Here is a 17,676-nt window from a genome sequence, read left to right as displayed (position 1 = left end):
AGGTAAGTTTGCAATTAAACAATTGTCGTTGCAGTGTTTTTTTGACAGGGATGATGTGTGGCTGATTGAGATATTTGGAACCGTAAATATCCGAGCCACCTCCCATCGGTTGGATTTATAGACCTCAATCAGCGATGGATTCAAATCTGGTCACAGCAATAGCTTCAATAAAGTAATGGATCAGAGATGAGGCCTGCTGGAATCCCATTAGGCCTGCTGTTACCTCATCTCCCTCCAGGGAACAAAAACACAGGTCAGGCCCATGGCGGAGCAGCAGTGAGAGTATTATGCTCCTCTGAAATGAGTTCCATGGCATTCTCTGCCACACGGTAAGTGGCTTAGATCGGAGGCCTGTTTCTGACACTGGGAGTGAGGGAGTGCTTTGTTTCCATCCGATACGTGGTGTTTAAAGGATTAAGCGTGGGCTTCGGAGAGGCTCGCCTTTCTTTGAGGTCTCTGATTGCTTTAAAGCCCCATCCGTCTACACATCCACTGTTTTAGGGCCCGGGGACCAGAACAGGCTGCCTAGTCCTTCCCAAGTCAAGAGGAAATAAAGTTAATATAAAAGTCTGCCTGCCAAAACCTCAGTGAATTCCTGATGAGGGAAAGAATGCTGCAGGAAAAGAAGCCACATTCCCATTCTTTCTATTTTTTCCCTCACTCCTTCCCCTTTTTGATAAACATGAATACTTTCCTGTGCCGTCCCTCCCTCCTCTTCACTCAGCTCCTCATTCACTTGCCCAGTTCTGTCAGAGACTAGGAGAACCATGAAATCCCTCAAGTCCAGATCTCTGGCAGAGAGAGATGTTGAAAAAGAAATAATTCCACTTGCATTTGAGAGCTCAGTAATAGTTAAACACAAGCGTTCATCCACTGATAGTTTGTTTATCCATTGTTGGAAAGTTTTATCTGTTTTACTGAAGTCAGAAGAGAAATGTAACTGGGTAAGTAGGATAGGGTGTGTCGAGGGCTTGTGCAGAGTGATTGACTGAAACTGGTTTAGAGTGTTGCAGAGGAAATGTCTTGTTAAGGAGCTTCAGAGATGTTAAGCTGACTGCTGGTGGTTTCCCCTCATATGATTAATGTCAGTTGATTATCTCTGGTTGGGGGCTGCGGAGCAGAGCTGATTAGATCTACAGCTGCAGATAGGACCGAATGGTCTGGCAGCAATCGTCTTATCTCTGTTTGCCAGATTTGGGATTGGAGTGTCTCCATTGAACACACACACACACACACACACACAGAGTGTGTAATATTGAGAGTGCAGTATTTGTGTGTGTCACCTTTTATTGTTTATTTCACTTTTGTTTATCCATTTCACTTGCTTTTGCAACATGTGTTTTCCATGCTAATAAAGCCCCTTGAGCTGAATTGAGATAGAGGGGGTTTCTGCATGACTTGTATTTCTTCCTAAAGTCTTCCCTCACTGTATTGTGGAACTAATTGGGAGTGAAAGGTGAGTTGAAGTACACACACATATTTCCCCTCTCACCCCACATGAGTTCCAGTGTGTGGTCACTAGATGATCTGCCTGTCATCGAGACTGTTCGGTTACCTGGCAACCTCCATTGTTTCAGTGGGAGTGCCTCCAGAGAGGGGAGAGCGGGGGGGGGGGGGGGGGGGGGGGGGGGGGGGTAACATTCCAGGACATTCCATTGAGGACTCAGGTGCCACCCTCTGCCAGGCTCATAGCTCTGTAGTGTGTATGTGCTGAAGGACAGGTGTGCTGGTACGCTGTGCTCGCCGAGCCTTGAAGGGAAAAACCCACACCACATCCATTGAGACATGTCTGCCTGAACTTCTTACTCATAGGGACATGTGCAGGTTTGAAGATGAAGACAACGGAGCTAAGCTTCTCAATAACACTCTGCAATATACAGTGCCTTAGGAAAGTATTCACACCTCTGGACTTGTTCCACATTTTGTTGTGTTACATCCTGAATTTAAAATGGATTTAATCATGTCCACTGGCCTCCACACAATACCCCATAATGTGAAAGTGGAATTATGTTTTTAGAAATGTTTACAAATTAATTCAAAATGAAATGCTGAGTCAATAAGTATTCAACCACTTTGTTATGGCAAGCCTAAATAAGTTCAGGAGTAAACAAGTCACGTATTAAGTTGCGTGGACTCACTGTGTTTTTGAATGACTACCTCATCTCTGTACCCCACACATAAAATGACCACAAAGACCAGGGAGGTTTTCCAATGCCTCGCCTAAAAGGGCACCTATTTGTAGAAGCAGACATTGAATATCCCTTTGAGCATGGTGAAGTTATTAATTACACTTTGGATGGTGTATCAATACACCTGGTCATTACAAAGATACAGGCGTCCTACCTAACTCAGTTGCCGGAGAGGAAGGAAACTGCTCAGGGATTTCATCATGATGCCAATGGGGACTTTAAAACAGTTATAGAGTTTAATGGCTATAATAGGAGGAAACTGAGGATTGATCAGCAACATTGTAGTTACTCCACAGTACTAACCTAAATTGCAGAGTGAAAAGAAGGAAATTTGTACAAATAAAGAAATACTCCACATCAGGCCTCTTTATTTACAATAAGGCACTAAAGTAAAACTGCAAAAAATGTGGCAAAGAAATTAACTTTAAATTAACTAAAATCCTAGAGGAAAACCTGGTTCAGTCTGCTTTCCAACAGACACTAGGAGACAAATTCACCTTTCAGCAGGACAATAACCTAAAACACAAGACCAAATCTACACTGGAGTTGCTTACCAAGACTACATTGAATGTTCCTGAGTGGCCTAGTAAAAGTTTTAACTTAAATCGGCTTGAAAATCTATGGCAAGAAAATGGCTGTCTAGCAATGATCAACAAACAACCAACTTGACCTAGCTTGAAGAATTTTTTGAATAATAATGTGCAAATGTTGTACAATCCAGGTGTGCAAAGCGCTTAGAGTCTTAGCCATTAGCATTGGGAGGAGGAGGGGGGGGGGGGGGGGCTGTCATATGGATGTTGGGGTTGCTTGTCACAATCTGACAACCATCCCCATTGTAACAATATACCCAGTAAGCTAAATGAAAATAAGTTTGGATAGCACAGTACAGTCCGTTACAGTTTAATTTAGTAGAGCAAAGCAGTGTACAGTACAGTTGCATTTAATTCAGTAGAGCAGAGTAGAATACAGTATATTAGAGTGCAGTGCAGTACAGTGCAGCACAGTACCATTGAATTCAGTATAGAACAAGACAGTAGAGTTTAATTCAGTAGAGTACAGTACAGTTTAGTTTAATTCAGTAGAATAGAGTACAGTACATTAGAGTACAGTATAGTACAGTTGAGTTTAATTCAGTAGAGTACAGTACATTATAGTACAGTATAGTACAGTTGAGTTTAATTCAGTAGAGTACAGTAGGATATAATACAGTGCATTTTTGGTGCATTTCAATACAGGATTTACCCCAGTGTTTTATCCAAAACAATTTACATAACAATGACTAACTATAAACCTTAACACCTTCACACAAAGCAATTGTTTTGATTATGCAAAGGTTATTGATTCTGCTCTTCACAAGTCCTCACTGTCAGCCCTAGCTATGGAAACCCTAGTTTAACATAAGGGTGTACTGTACACACTAATGTAACATTGATGTTATAGTTGAAAAGCAGCCTATGTAGGCTTACTCTACCCTACTGTACTGTACTGTACTCTACTGTACTGAACTCTACTTTACTGTTCTGCACTCTACTGTACTCTGCTGTGCTCTACTATGCTGTACTCCACTGTGCTGTTCTGTACTCTACTGGACCATTCTGTACTCTAATGTACTCTGCTGTCCTCTACTGTACTCTACTGTACTGTGTTGTCCAAACTTGTAAAACATAAACATCTATGATTGGTTTTGACCTGCTCGTCAAAATGGTGAATCACGCAACTCAGACTGAGAGTCAACAACATTCACACACACACCTGTTCCTGTTTTGGAAAGCATTCCTTCTTTTCAACAAAAATGTTTTTTTCATCCTATCAATGTATAAAAAATGTTATCCCAAATATCAGATGGTTACTGTTGTTGGTTTTTATTAAGCATTGATATGATGGTTTGATTTGTTAAATAGCCATCATTAGCCGGCTTCCACCCGGTTACGCAACCCTGCACCTTAGAGGCTTCTGCCCTATTTACATAGATTTGGAATCACTGGACACTTTAATAATGTCTAAATAATGTTTACATACTGCTTTACACATCTCATATGTATATACTGTATTATATTCTACTGTATTTTAGTCAATGCCACTCCGACATTGCTCAATCCAATCTTTATATGTTTCTTAATTAAATGATTTTACTTTTAAATTTGTGTGTATTGTTGTGAATCTTTTTTAGATACTACTGCAATGTTAGATGCTACTGCACTGTTGGATATAACACAAGCATTTCGCTACACCCGCAGTAACATCTGCAAAATATGAGTACGTGACCAATACGATTTGATTTGAGTGGAGGAAGAACTTCAATGTCAAAGCAAATATTATTTTATTTTTGTATTTGTGTTAGATAGAAATTATTGATTATTATGTTAGGTAGCAATATTGTTCAATAAATTAAAGGCTTTACTTCTTCTAAAACATTGTAAATTGTTTAAATTGTTTGACAACCAACCTCGGGATGTGTTTAATAGCTGTGTTTAATGGCTTATAACTCCATGTTGGAATAAGATATGAGGGTAAAAACTATCCCCATTTCAACCCAATATTTCTCCTGATATTGAAAATGTCCATGTACAATATACTGTACTGGTGCTGAGAAATACACTAATTAGTCAAACGTGTGACAACCAACCCCGGTCTCCTCTACATGTTGTGATTTAATGACAACTTGTTTGATTATTTTCCAATATGCAGCATGAGACATTGGGCAGAGGGAAGAGGATAGAAAGGTTAGCACAGGAAATACATCTCTACCTAGTCATGTTACAGAGGTTTCAAGTGCCTGCAGATGACCAACATATCTGAAACCACATCTGCGTGGCTCAAAAAGTTATTGAGCTACAGTAGCAGTTCATGTCTAAAAGTCACTTCTGGATTATCCTTGGTATCACTCAGCACTCGCTAAACTCACATTGAAATAGCACTCCACCATGAACAAGTTGGTATATGCTCATTGTCCTCCATGGTGAGATTCTAGACATGTCAACTGTGCTTGAAACTCTGTTTGCTGAATGCTTTGGCAGGATTCCTTGAAGACATACCCCAGAATGATGTCTGTCATTATGAATTCAGATCATTGAAACAAAGGAGGACTTGTACTATTCAAAATCGGATGGCATGGCTTTCTAGGGAGGGACAGTTGCTGTACAGAAAGATTCAAAGACCAGTTGATGTTTTTATAAATATTCCTTCTATAACTGCAGCTCATGCCTAAAGCCTGTTTTTAGGAAGAAAAACTTATGTCACTGAGCAATGCGATACTGTTGTAGTTATTTTTTTTTATCATGACGCTACTGTGACAGGAAAAATACATATTTATATGGGGGAAAGTGTTGTGTTATGTACACAGTTGCTAGCACTGTGGAACGAGGTACATTTTATTGCCAAGCCATGAAAGATGTTGTCATAGTTTTGGCTTAGCTTCATTTAGTTTAATAGGCATCAATGCTGCAGATTTTAACATAATGGAATAGAAGTTGCATCAAAATAACTGCACTCAAAGTAATTAAGCATCATAGCCCTCCCCTCATCTTTTGAAATGCTGAATGGGAGTCCCATAAACAAAAGATCTCTGTACTTTCCTCCTAATACACATTCAGGATCTCATCTAGTGACCCTGTGAGGCAAATTGATAACAAACTTCCATCTGGCTTTGTAATGAAAACAGTGGAAAACTACATTGATTCTGTCCATTTAGATGTCCTGCTTGTTATGGTTTGACCTGACCGGGTTGACCCATAGACTTGGGGTTGACCTCACTAGATTACACCACCAGATCACCCTCAGGTTTTCATGGCTGCAGCCCAAACACAGAGATTAGGCTTGTTAGGGCTAGAGGTTGGTGTGGAGTGATAGGATACAGTTTTAGGACAGCTTCCAAGTCTAACAAACTCTCCCCTCCACACCCTTCACCATGCCTGAGCTGGTTAAGGACTCATCTCCTATCCTTAAAATTGATTCTAGCTTGCATTCTCTATTGCTGTTTTGCTAACTGTGTTTTCCCATTACTTCCTGCTCACTCTGCTTATGCTGCCAAACGGAGGATGACCTCATGCAGAGGGGGAAGTGGGGCTGGAGACGTACCATCTAGGTCCTGCAGGAGGACCGGGGACCAGCGGGAGGAGCTGGTACAGGGACCAGTGGAGGCTGATGAGGGGAGGACGGCTCATAATAATGGGTGGAACAGAGCGAATGGAATGTCATAATTCCGCTCCAGCCATTACCACGAGCCTGTCCTCCCCAATTACGGTGCCACCAACCTCCTGTGAGGGAGAGACGGAGAAAGGCACAGAAAGAGAGTGGGGAGAAAGGGATCAAGTGATTTATTCGAAGCTGTACATTCAAGCGTCACATGAGAGGTTTATTGTTATGACATGGAAAAAACCTTGGCCAACATCACAACGAATGAGAATCCACAAGAAAGTTTAGAAAACACATTTCATTGTGGTCTTCATGAAACGAAGACCGAGGTAGTGAGGTAGAATTTACAAAGGAAGGGAAACTGAGAAATTAAGAGAGAGTACAACTATATGGACAGATGGGGAGGACTTTGACAAAAAATGAAGGGAGGAGGAGTAATACCTATAACTGAATGATAAAAGAGAACCAGAAAATACTGGAGTGCTAGAGTGAGGGCAGAAAGGGGACATTGTTTGTGTTCACAGCTCACCACTCTTAAAGAATTACACACTGGAGGCTCTGAATTCCAAGGAGTACGTTGAAAATTGTGAGTGACAGCGGGCTCAGGCGGCCATTGTCATGAAAGGTTCATTCTACTGTTGTGAGGCCCAGATCACTGGCTTGAATCTGAACCCAATTACTGGATTAAAGAGTACAGAGAAACCCCTGTGATCCTCTTAATAATCCCTGTTTGCTTGGAGAACTGTCGTGGGGCCGGGCTGAGTGATTACACAAGGTCTGATCCCCTGGGCCTACCACGATGGCACAACATGGGCATAGAGAGTGGGTGTGGGTGTGTGTGTGTGTTTGTCCAGCTGCGCACTGACCATGCCAGAGGTAGCTAATAACCTACCTGTGACAGACATCATGCATAGATTTACAATGCTCTCTGTATGAGAGCTCCACCGTTACCATAACAGGCTCTTATGACACTGTAATCTCTGTAAAAATCCAATAGAACTCACCTCTGTTTGCCCATAGGGAAAAGCTTATATGATATGAGCAGGGTGTTTGTACAGTATGGACGTGCAGGCTTTGTCTTGTGCCTACCACGGCAGACCATTTCCATGGAAATGTGATGTATGCCCACTCACATATACTCAGCGTGAACTCACGCATCTGGAATCTTTACTGTTTCCTACCGGCTGAATCCGCTTTGCCTCAAACTCTGACTGCCATAAGTAATAAAACATATTAGCAAACCTAAAACACAAAACAGTCAAGCTAGGCAAACATGAACGTAATCGCTTGTCAGCGCTGACTTATAACATAATAGTCAATAGCTTTCATAATCTGTGTTTCTAAAATATAATTCACATTTCCCCTCTTTCCTGGTCAGAGTTGACAGACGAAACATTCACCTTGAAGAGTGGTCATACGATAAAGACAGCCATGTCCCGTGGGGGAAAGAGCGGGGGGGGGGGGGGGGGGGCTGCAGGGGGGGGCTGCAGGGGGGGCTGCTTTGTTGGTTTAACTGAATCATCTAGAAAAGAGTAACTGGTTCAGGGAGAGAGGGGAAGAGAGAGGAGCCCCAAGGCCACTGACCCCCAGGACCTGTGTGTGGAGACAGGGTTCTTTAAAGGGAGATGTTTTCAACATTTTACGGGACCAAAATGTTTTTACAAAGCGCCCTCGTGAGTCTCTCTCTCTTGGGTGAGGCGTGAGTCCCAGGTCAGTGCAGGAACAACCGCTCCACTGTACTCCTGGCGGGAGTCAGTCCTGCAGAAATCCTGACCAGGAGCCTATTTTTTACAACATCTCATTAGGTCCTCCTAATTACACACACTGAAAGAGAGGTGGAACTGGAGGAAATTTGGAAAGTAGACAATGCTGAAAAAAAATCCAAAATCTCATTGAAATGTGATTGATAAATGGTTGTAATTGGTCTGTTGATGCTCAATGTTGTATACATGTATGATTGTAGAGACAATCCCAGAGAGGCATGAGTGTGTGAGAGGGAAAACTGACCTGAGGAACAAAAAAAAAGGAGCAGAGGGGAACAGAGGGATCTTAGTCGTTTTGATGCCAAACACACACAGAGGAAATCTCTTTCTCTCCTGCTGTGACACAGTTCATGTTTGCCCAAAGCCAGAGTGATACCATCAGTGGAAACGGCGTGGCTGCAGCCTGACGCACTTACACCTACAGGACTGTTTCTACCAACAAGATATAAGACGCCTTCATCATCATTCCCAGTTTAATGTGGCTTCTACTACCAGGCAAACTCCTGTAATTGACTATAACTTTGGCCTCAATTCCCTGTTCTCTCAACATATCCCTGGAGCACCTCGGAGAGAAGATGGATGCGTCAGAAAACCCATTAATCACCAACACAGACTGCTGGTCGCTTGTTAATGTGAAAAACTCATGAATCTGTCATCTCATATTCTAGCTCCTGGAGGCGTAAGGCAAGCTGTGATGAGCCATGCCAAAATAGTTCAAGGATGGGTGATAAGAGGCCAAAGTGTAAACCTTTGCTAGGTATGTGTGACATTCACAGTGAGGAAGCATACACACCCACTTGGGGACAACAGCAGACACATTGTCTTTGAGAGAGCTCGAGTTCTGTCCTTGCTGGTAGATTCCACAACTTTCCAGAAGGCGCTGTGTCTGTGAGTGGGACCTCTGTTTCATCGCCAGTGGAGGGTCACTGGGAGAATGAGCTGAGACGTGCATCCTGACTGGGATGTGGGCAGGGAATGAATGAACACCGCCATCACTGCCACAACATGCCCCAACATCTCAGGAATTCCTCAGCCTGCCTGTGGCTTATAATCACACCACTAATAAGGATAAATATGTCTCCGTTTAGGTGAGTTTCATCAAATCCTATATGATGGAAAACAGTCCAGATGGAGAAGTTGGATGGCATCCATTGCAACCCATACCTTAATTACTGTGTTTTTTTGAGACTGGGATAATCCACGTGGACTACTGGAAACTGCTTGCATTAGATATACAATAGCCTACAGTCGTGGCCAAAAGTTTTGAGAATGACAAAAATATTAATTTCCACAAAGTTTGCTGCTTCAGTGTCTTCAGATATTTTTGTCAGATGTTACTATGGAATACTGAAGTATAATTACAAGCATTTCATAAGTGTCAAAGGCTTTTATTAACAATTACATGAAGTTGATGCAAAGAGTCAATATTTGCAGTGTTGGCCCTTCTTTTTCAAGATCTCTACAATCCGCCTTCTCATGCTGTCAATTAACTTCTGGGCCACATCCTGACTGATGGCAGCCCATTCTTGCATAATCAATGCTTGGAATTTGTCAGAAATGGTGGGGTTTTGTTTGTCCACCTGCCTCTTGAGGATTGACCATTGAAGTTCTCAATGGGATTCAGGCCATGGACCCAAAATATCAATGTTTTGTTCCCTGAGCCACTTAGTTATCACTTTTGCCTTATGGCAAGGTGCTCCATCATGCTGGAAAAGGCATTGTTAGTCACCAAATTGTTCCTGGATGGTTGGGAGAAGTTGCTCTCGGAGGATGTGTTGGTACCATTCTTTATTCATGGCTGTGTTCTTAGGCAAAATTGTGAGTGAGCCCACTCCCTTGGCTGAGAAGCAACCCCACACATGAATCTCAGGATGCTTTACTGTTGGCATGACACAGGACTGATGGTAGCGCTTACCTTGTCTTCTCCGGACAAGCTTGGGATGCCCCAAACAATCGGAAAGGGGATTAATCAGAGAAAATGACTTTACCCCAGTCCACAGCAGTCCCTGATGTTTTTCCTGGAGAGAAATGGCTTCTTTGCTGCCCTTCTTGACACCAGGCCATCCTCCAAAAGTCTTTGCCTCACTGTGTGTGCAGATGCACTCACAGCTGCCTGCTGCCATTCCTGAGCAAGCTCTATACTGCTGGTGCCCCGATCCCGCTGCTGAATCAACTTTAAGAGACCGTCCTGGCGCTTGCTGGACTTTCTTGGGCACCCTGAAGCCTTCTACACAACAATTGAACCTCTCTCCTTGAAGTTCTTGATGATGGTTGATTTAGGTGCAATCTTACTGGCAGCAATATCCTTGCCTGTGAAGCCCTTTTTGTGCAAAGCAATGATGAAGGCACGTGTTTCCTTGCAGGTAACCATGGTTGACAGAGGAAGAACAATGATTCCAAGCACCACCCTCCTTTTGAAGCTTCCAGTCAGTTATTCGAACTCAATCAGCATGACATAGTGATCTCCAGCCTTGTCCTCGTCAACACCTGTGTTAACGAGAGAACCACTGACATGATGTCAGCTGGTCCTTTTGTGGCAGGGCTGAAATGCAGTGGAAATGTTTTTTTGGGGGGGATTCAGTTCTTTTGCATGGCAAAGAGGGACTTTGCAATTAATTGCAATTCACCTGATCACTCTTCATAACATTCTGGAGTATATGCAAATTGCCATCATATAAACTGAGGCGGCAGACTTTGTGAAAATGTATATTTGTGTCATTCTCAAAACTTTTGGCCACAACTGTACATTATAGGCTGCTTAAGAAGTCCATGTCTGTTGCTTTTTTTGCAACTGTATCAGGGACTAAGAATTTTTAGAGCCTTTTGCAATTTGTATTTTTCAGCATCTCTTCGGCTCTAAATGACAGATGGCATTTGATATAGCCTCAGTCTATTCACATTTGATTCACTCCCCAACCCTAGTGCCAATGTCTACTCCTGACAGGAGAAACAAGTTAACAGTTTCACTTGGACTGTTTGCAGCTGGAGGACACAATGATCTTGACTTGAAGGCTTCAGAATGTTACGTATGTGCTCTGTCAGTACCCATCTTCTCTCACCATCCTAAAAGCAGATTTGTCCAGTTGAGACATGTTACGTTTTTTTGTGTACAGCAGGGGCGCTAGGACCGTGAGGGAGAGCGCCTCTAAATGCATTTTCAGTAACATTTTCAGACAGTTATTTGTAAGCGCGTATGAGCCGGATAGCAGTTGAAGCGACTCACACGGACGGACAGTAACTTTGAGTAGGAATGAATATAAGCCAATAGTTGACTCTCATCAATAAACTTTGCTTTGACCGAATTGATTAGGACACGTTATTAAAGTGGGGACTCGCTCTCTGCGGGACTGTGAAGAGAGAGAGAGAGAGAGAGAGAGAGAGAGAGAGAGAGAGAGAGAGAGAGAGAGGGCGATACCTGTCACACTGAAGCGATGGGAGAAATCTGGAGAATTGATATGCCCGATATTTTTGAAGGGGGCGAAAACGTGAATTGGATTTAAACACAGACTAACCTTTTAACAAAAAGGTACAGTATGACATTTATTGTCATTCTAAGTAGCCTAATAATTTGTTAATCGTTATTTTGAATATAGTTATAGCTGGTTTGTCACCAGGAGGCTACATTGTAACATCCCTTTTTTTAGCCTGGGAAATGTTTTGCAAAGTAACTAATATTGTTGCTCCACTACTGTAAGGGAACGTTTCATAGCTAAACATGTACTTTTGCCAAAGGCAACCCCCCCGCATTTTTCAGTGAGTTGAGTATACTGCCTCCCACCCAGCACTATTCCCCTGTATTGGTGCAACTCAACAGTGACAGGGCAAGGTAAACATCATCTGTTGTCTTTGGGGTCTAACAACAACCCAACGAGTGTACATGGCACAGTACTACATTCACTCATGATGAATGTGGTTGGTGAATGACAAAAGACCCAGTGAGGGGGTTTTCAGGACAAAGCTCTGGCCCTGGGAAGCAGGTTGTTCTCAGAATTCCAGAGCCTTCACTCAAGGGTCAAAGATGAGATGAAGAATGCCGACAACAGCTTTCAGGTGTACATATATCCATTATTCGAATGTTTATGTGCTTAGTAGCTTATATATGTGCATTGGTGCTTGTTAGCCTCTCAGGATCCCTCAGAGGGCTATTTGTATTTGTACTTATTATGGACCCCCATTAGCTGCTGTCAAGGCAGAGCTACTCTTCCTGTGGTCCAGCAAAACTTTGTGACATCGGCTGATGTAAAATGGGCTTTATAAATACATTTGATTGTTTGATTAAGGAAGTTATACCATTTTAAAAACATTACAATATATTCACAAAAGATTTCACAACACATTAAGTGGGTGCCCTCAGACCACTACTCTACTACCACATATCTACAACACAAAATCCATGTGTATGTGTGTATAGTGCGTATGTTATCGTGTGTTTATGCATGTGTCTGTGCCTGTGTTTGTGTCTCTTCACAGTCCCCGCTGTTCCGTAAGGTGTATTTTAATCATGTTTTTTAAATCTAATTTTACTGCTTGTATGAGTTACTTAATGTGGAATAGAGTTCCGTGTAGTCATGGATTTATGTAGCACTGGTATAGTACCCTCTGAGAGGGCTATAATCATCAGCTTTGCTTGTCAGAAATGGGATCTATATGGAAGGTCGTTCCATTCAAATTGCCAAATGAAATTGACTGGAATTGAAATGTATTTGAAATGACTGATGCAAGGTGCTGACAGATTTAGTGGTGGTCCAGTGCCTTAGAGAGGAGTCAAAAAGGCTGTTGGGCTGTTTGGCTCTACAATGTGTTAGAGCCGGAAGATCTTTCTAATGTGGGGATCAGTTTACTGTTGTGTACTTTGGGACTTACAATGGAGGGTCACTCAAACCAAACTCACGCTCCGCAGATTATTGGAAAATGGAATAAAGACTCACCGAGATATTTCTTGACGTATATTATCCATTACTTTGGGTCCCTCATCAAATGCTTGCTGATTATAGGTTAGTGTGGTTAGATGTGTGATTCTACTTGATATTCTATCCCTTTTCCACAATTAAAACGAATCTGTCTCAGACCATGTAAACTATAAAGGTTACAGTCTATACAGACTTTAATAGTCTTAGAAGTCGACACTCATGTTAAGTCCTCTCTGACATGTTTGTAAAAATCCCAATAAAAGATGGCTAAATGTAGATGTTTGATGTGTAGGGGATTAGAGACCAGGGGTGGTGTGTGATGACTGCTGTTTTTGATTGCATAGCAGTGTAGGTCAGTAACCCCTAAAATGGAGTCCCTAGGCTGCATCTATTCAAGACATGAGCACCCTTGAGTAACTGTATCTTCTCTGTCTACACTATGATGATACAGTTGTGTGGTGGGAATTCCACTTTTTGCCTCCACCTTTCCCCTGCCTCTCTTTGTATGCCAATGCCTATTGTTCCACTTGTTTTTTTTTTTGCCCCCTTTTCTCCCCAATTTTGTGGTATCCAATTGTTAGTAGTTACTATCTTGTCTCATCACTACAACTCTCGTACGGGCTCGGGAGAGACGAAGGTCGAAAGCCATGCGTCATCCGAAACACAACCCAACCAAGCCGCACTGCTTCTTAACACAGCGCCAACCCGGAAGCCAGCCGCACCAATTCGGAGGAAACACCGTGCACCTGGCCACCTTGGTTAGTGCGCACTGCACCCGGCCCGCCACAGAAGTCTCTGGTGCGCGATGAGACAAGGATATCCCTACCGGCCAAACCCTCCCTAACCCGGACGACGCTAAGCCAATTGTGCGTCATCCCACGGACCTCCCGGTCGCGGCCGGCTGCGACAAAGCCTGGGCGCGAACCCAGAGTCTCTGGTGGCACAGCTAGCGCTGAATTATTCCACTTTTATGCTCCACTAATACCTGGCATGAACATGGGAGGGGATCAGAGACCAGGGTGTGGTGACCGCTGTTTTTGACTGCATAGCAGTATAGGTCAGAGTGTGTCCTGATCTTGTCCGTTTACACTTACAAGATCTGATCAAAAATCAATTCACAATGCGTATTTTAATCGTTTACGCCTATCTGAAAACGTGGGCATAATACGAATGTGGACATTATCTGGACACAGGATGCATGTTAGCACCAGGTATAAACGGGTCTTGAGACACCTGCTCTCTTCTACGCCACTAGAGCCTGAGGGTCCATAGTTTTCCTACCTATCGAGTTCCCCCTGGACCCTCTGAGCCTGCCTACGACACTCATACATAGAAAGGTAGTTAATGTTTGACGGCAGACACCACCTTGCCCCAGAGCCTTATCATAAATATAATTTGAGACGCCCTTCTCTTTCCGCAGAGCAAGCTGGAATGCAAGTCCCCTCCCCTTCAGTCCACCTATCCTCCCACTCATACACAACACGGTAGCCAAGATTCAAAACGTTATGATACGAATTAATTTGCAGACAAATAAACGGTGCAACGATAAGTGTCCTAACTCAACGACCGATATCCAATGTGTGTCCCAACAGCCACTTTCCTTATGTACTCTTATCTTGTGTACATAACCAGATGGCTTGTATAACAAACCTCTCTTTGAGCACTAAGACCACCAGCAGAACTGACATTTTAATGCTTGTCATACCCTTGTAGCGTGGTTTAAAATGACATTTTCTGAATAGCCCACAGTATAGACAGGAACAAGAGCTGCATTGTAACCTATTCAAAGAAATGAAAATTCAGACCTGCATTGCAACATGAGCCTGCATTAGCTGATCCCGCGTGTATGGGCTCTGAGCGAGGGGATTTGGAAGCCATGTGTCAGACTGAGAGTGGACTGGTTTTATGGGGGATTATGGGTTGAGAGTGTTTGTGAATGATGTACTTAAACTGGGGAGACAAGCCAGTAAAGCCAGTGCTCTCCACACCGTTGTGTTTCATTAGTGATGATCTGTTTTTAAGCGTCTTTAATCAAACAAGGTTTCTGCAAAGTCCATGACATTCCTAGTTCATCTATACCCTACTGTTCCTCACAGATAAGTAGATTCCTTTTTTTGTGTCTTTTGTGTATTGTTGTGGAGCGTACATTAAATGTTTTATATGTTTTTCATTTCAGTGTTTTGCTCAATGACCATGTATCCACATCCAAACTCTGGCCTGGCTCATCTCTCCATCTTAGTCCTGCTCCTCTCACTCCTCCTCCCCCTCTCTCTGCCATCTCGAGCCCCCCCTCACCAACACCCCGTCCCCTACCCCTCACTGGTGCCCCATGCACCCCTGCCCCTCTCCCGCTCTCGCTTCAGTTCCCAGACTCAACTGGACTTCACCACTCACTGCAATGCCAGCTGTTACCACAAAGGAGAGCAAGAGAGCAGGCGAGAGCACCTGACTGAGCAGCTGGCATTCGAGACACTCTATGCAGACGGTTCTCGTACCCTCACCACTGTGGATGTGGCGGATGAGGATAATTATGAGGGCACCATCAGTCCTGCCATTCAACCTCCACCAACAAGAGGACGTAGAGTTACCAGTAGGCACAGGCGTCAGAAAAGACAGATCTACGGGGCTGATGGGCGCTTCAACATACGCGGTGACCACTTCCTGTTGGACTACCCATTCTCCACAGCTGTGAGGATCTCCACCGGCTGCACTGGGGTCCTAGTGTCTCGACTCCATGTCCTGACCGCCGCCCACTGTGTGCATGATGGGAAGGACTACGTCAAGGGAGCCCGTAAACTGAGGGTAGGCTTCCTGACTCCTCCGTACATCAACGGCACCAAGCCCAGCCAGACCCCCACCAAGAAGCCCCTGGTGCGCTGGGTCCGGGTCAAACGCACCCGTGTCCCCAAGGGCTGGATCCAGGGCCCCCAAGAGGTCAGCATGGACTTTGACTACGCCCTCTTGGAGCTGCGCTGGCCCCACCGCCGGCCCTTCATGCGTCTGTCTGTGGCTCCTTCCTCTGACGACCTGGCAGGGAAACGCATCCACTTCTCTGGGTTTGACAGTGACAGGCCTGGGGAGCTGGTCTACCGCTTCTGTCCTGTGGAGGACGAGTCTAACGACCTGATCTACCAGCACTGTGATGCCCGGCCGGGGGCCAGCGGCTCGGGGGTGTACGGCCGCGTGTGGGACACGGCTCTGGAACGCTGGGAGAGGAAAGTCATCGGCATTTTCTCTGGACACCAGTGGCTGGAGATTGATGGGGAGAACCGCGACTACAACGTGGCTGTGAGATTCACCCCGCTGAAGTTTGCCCAGATCTGTTACTGGGTGCATGGGAACCGAGTGGACTGTAGTCAGGACTGAGAGAGAAGGGGAGGGGGGATGGCTTATAAAAAAAGAGGCTATGAAGTCCATGACAGATAACTATTTAAAGTAAGCACAAAATCCTTTAAAGGAGATGTGGAGAGGAAATTACTCCCCAACTCAGTTTTTAAAAGGGTAAGAGTGAAACTGGATTTAATCCTAATAAAACATCTACAATACTATCGAAGAAAACAGGACTGCTAAACCTTCATGCACCGTAACAGGTTTCCCTTGGAGGTGTTAACCACTGTGACTAGGAGCCTTGCTGTTTTATAACTATGGTAGCAGCCATTAACTTTATACTTTGGAATAGTATTGAACAGCTTTAGCCAATGAAGCAACTATTGGATTTTTTAAATTTTTTTAGATATCATACTCTCCCATTGTTCTCCGTAATACTGTGGCTGCATGTTTTCAACATTTAGGATCAAATGTGCGGGTGTGGAGTTGATTTTACAAAGAGATGTGGGGAGGGGACGGCTTATTTGTTTAGGTCACTTAAGGATTTGAATGATTTTGGAAAGTACAGGGACTTCTCATTCTGGGTTAGAAAGACACCTGTAAAATATATACACTCGGCCCCAATGGCCCAGAGGCATATCTAGCCACACTGACAAGATACGGCGCTTCAATACACCAAGCATGTCAAAAAGGGTCAAAGGTATCAATGGTGAAATCAACAAACGTCAGACTCTGAAAACCTAAGGGAGTTTCTTACTCAATGCTGGCAGCATAAATTACTTGCTTTCAAGCGGGTTAGGGGGTGAAATTCAGAATGTTGGTGATATTTTTTGTAAATGCCTATTTTAATAAAATCTTTTAGTTTATCATTAATGCTTGTCAGTTATGGAAACCAACAGGTATACAAAAAATGAGTTGCTACTTGCTACTGTAAAATGGAATCCACTTTTTGGAGTTAGAGTGCCCTCATGTGGTCAGTATGTAAACATTTAGGATACATGACACCATTGGTCTTTAATTCATTTTTTCAATTTGACAATAAAACTCAATCAAGCGGATGTTAAAAGGTATATTGCACAGAAGACCAAGTTCACCAATTTCAAATAAGAGTATCACTAACTTCCCAGTGTAAGCAGGTTCCTGAACCAACCAAACATTTTCAATAGATCAACTAAGTGACAATTTATTCAGATATTACCCATACACTTAACAGTGATTTACACCAGAAGCCATTACGATCTTTCGGCCAATTATTGGCAAAATATTTTCTCACTGGCCAAAAGACCAATAATTAGGCAAAAGATCAGAATTGGGCTGTCTGTGTAAAGGCAGCCAATAGGATATCAATATTTT

General features: G+C 43.5%; 1 protein-coding gene across 2 annotated transcripts; it reads left to right on the top strand.

Moving 5' to 3' along the window:
* Positions 1-10,824: 10,824 nt before the first annotated feature.
* On the top strand, positions 10,825-17,196 carry LOC110488782 (serine protease 23). Of its 2 annotated transcripts, none has more exons than XM_021561161.3 (2): positions 10,825-11,612; positions 15,173-17,196. In XM_021561161.3, exon 2 carries the CDS (start codon positions 15,184-15,186, stop codon positions 16,360-16,362), a length of 1,179 nt encoding a protein of 392 aa, XP_021416836.1. In that variant the 5' UTR covers positions 10,825-11,612; positions 15,173-15,183; the 3' UTR covers positions 16,363-17,196. The 2 variants fall into 2 exon arrangements, with proteins under 2 accessions (XP_021416836.1, XP_021416837.1); XM_021561162.3 differs by having other exon boundaries at positions 11,127-12,136.
* The last annotated feature ends 480 nt before the right edge of the window (positions 17,197-17,676 follow it).

The sequence above is a fragment of the Oncorhynchus mykiss genome, chromosome 14 (genome assembly GCF_057628025.1).
Source record: "Oncorhynchus mykiss isolate SJ-2025 chromosome 14, ASM5762802v1, whole genome shotgun sequence".
In the NCBI taxonomy this organism is placed as follows: domain Eukaryota; kingdom Metazoa; phylum Chordata; class Actinopteri; order Salmoniformes; family Salmonidae; genus Oncorhynchus; species Oncorhynchus mykiss.
This window is presented reverse-complemented; position numbering and strand designations above follow the sequence as displayed.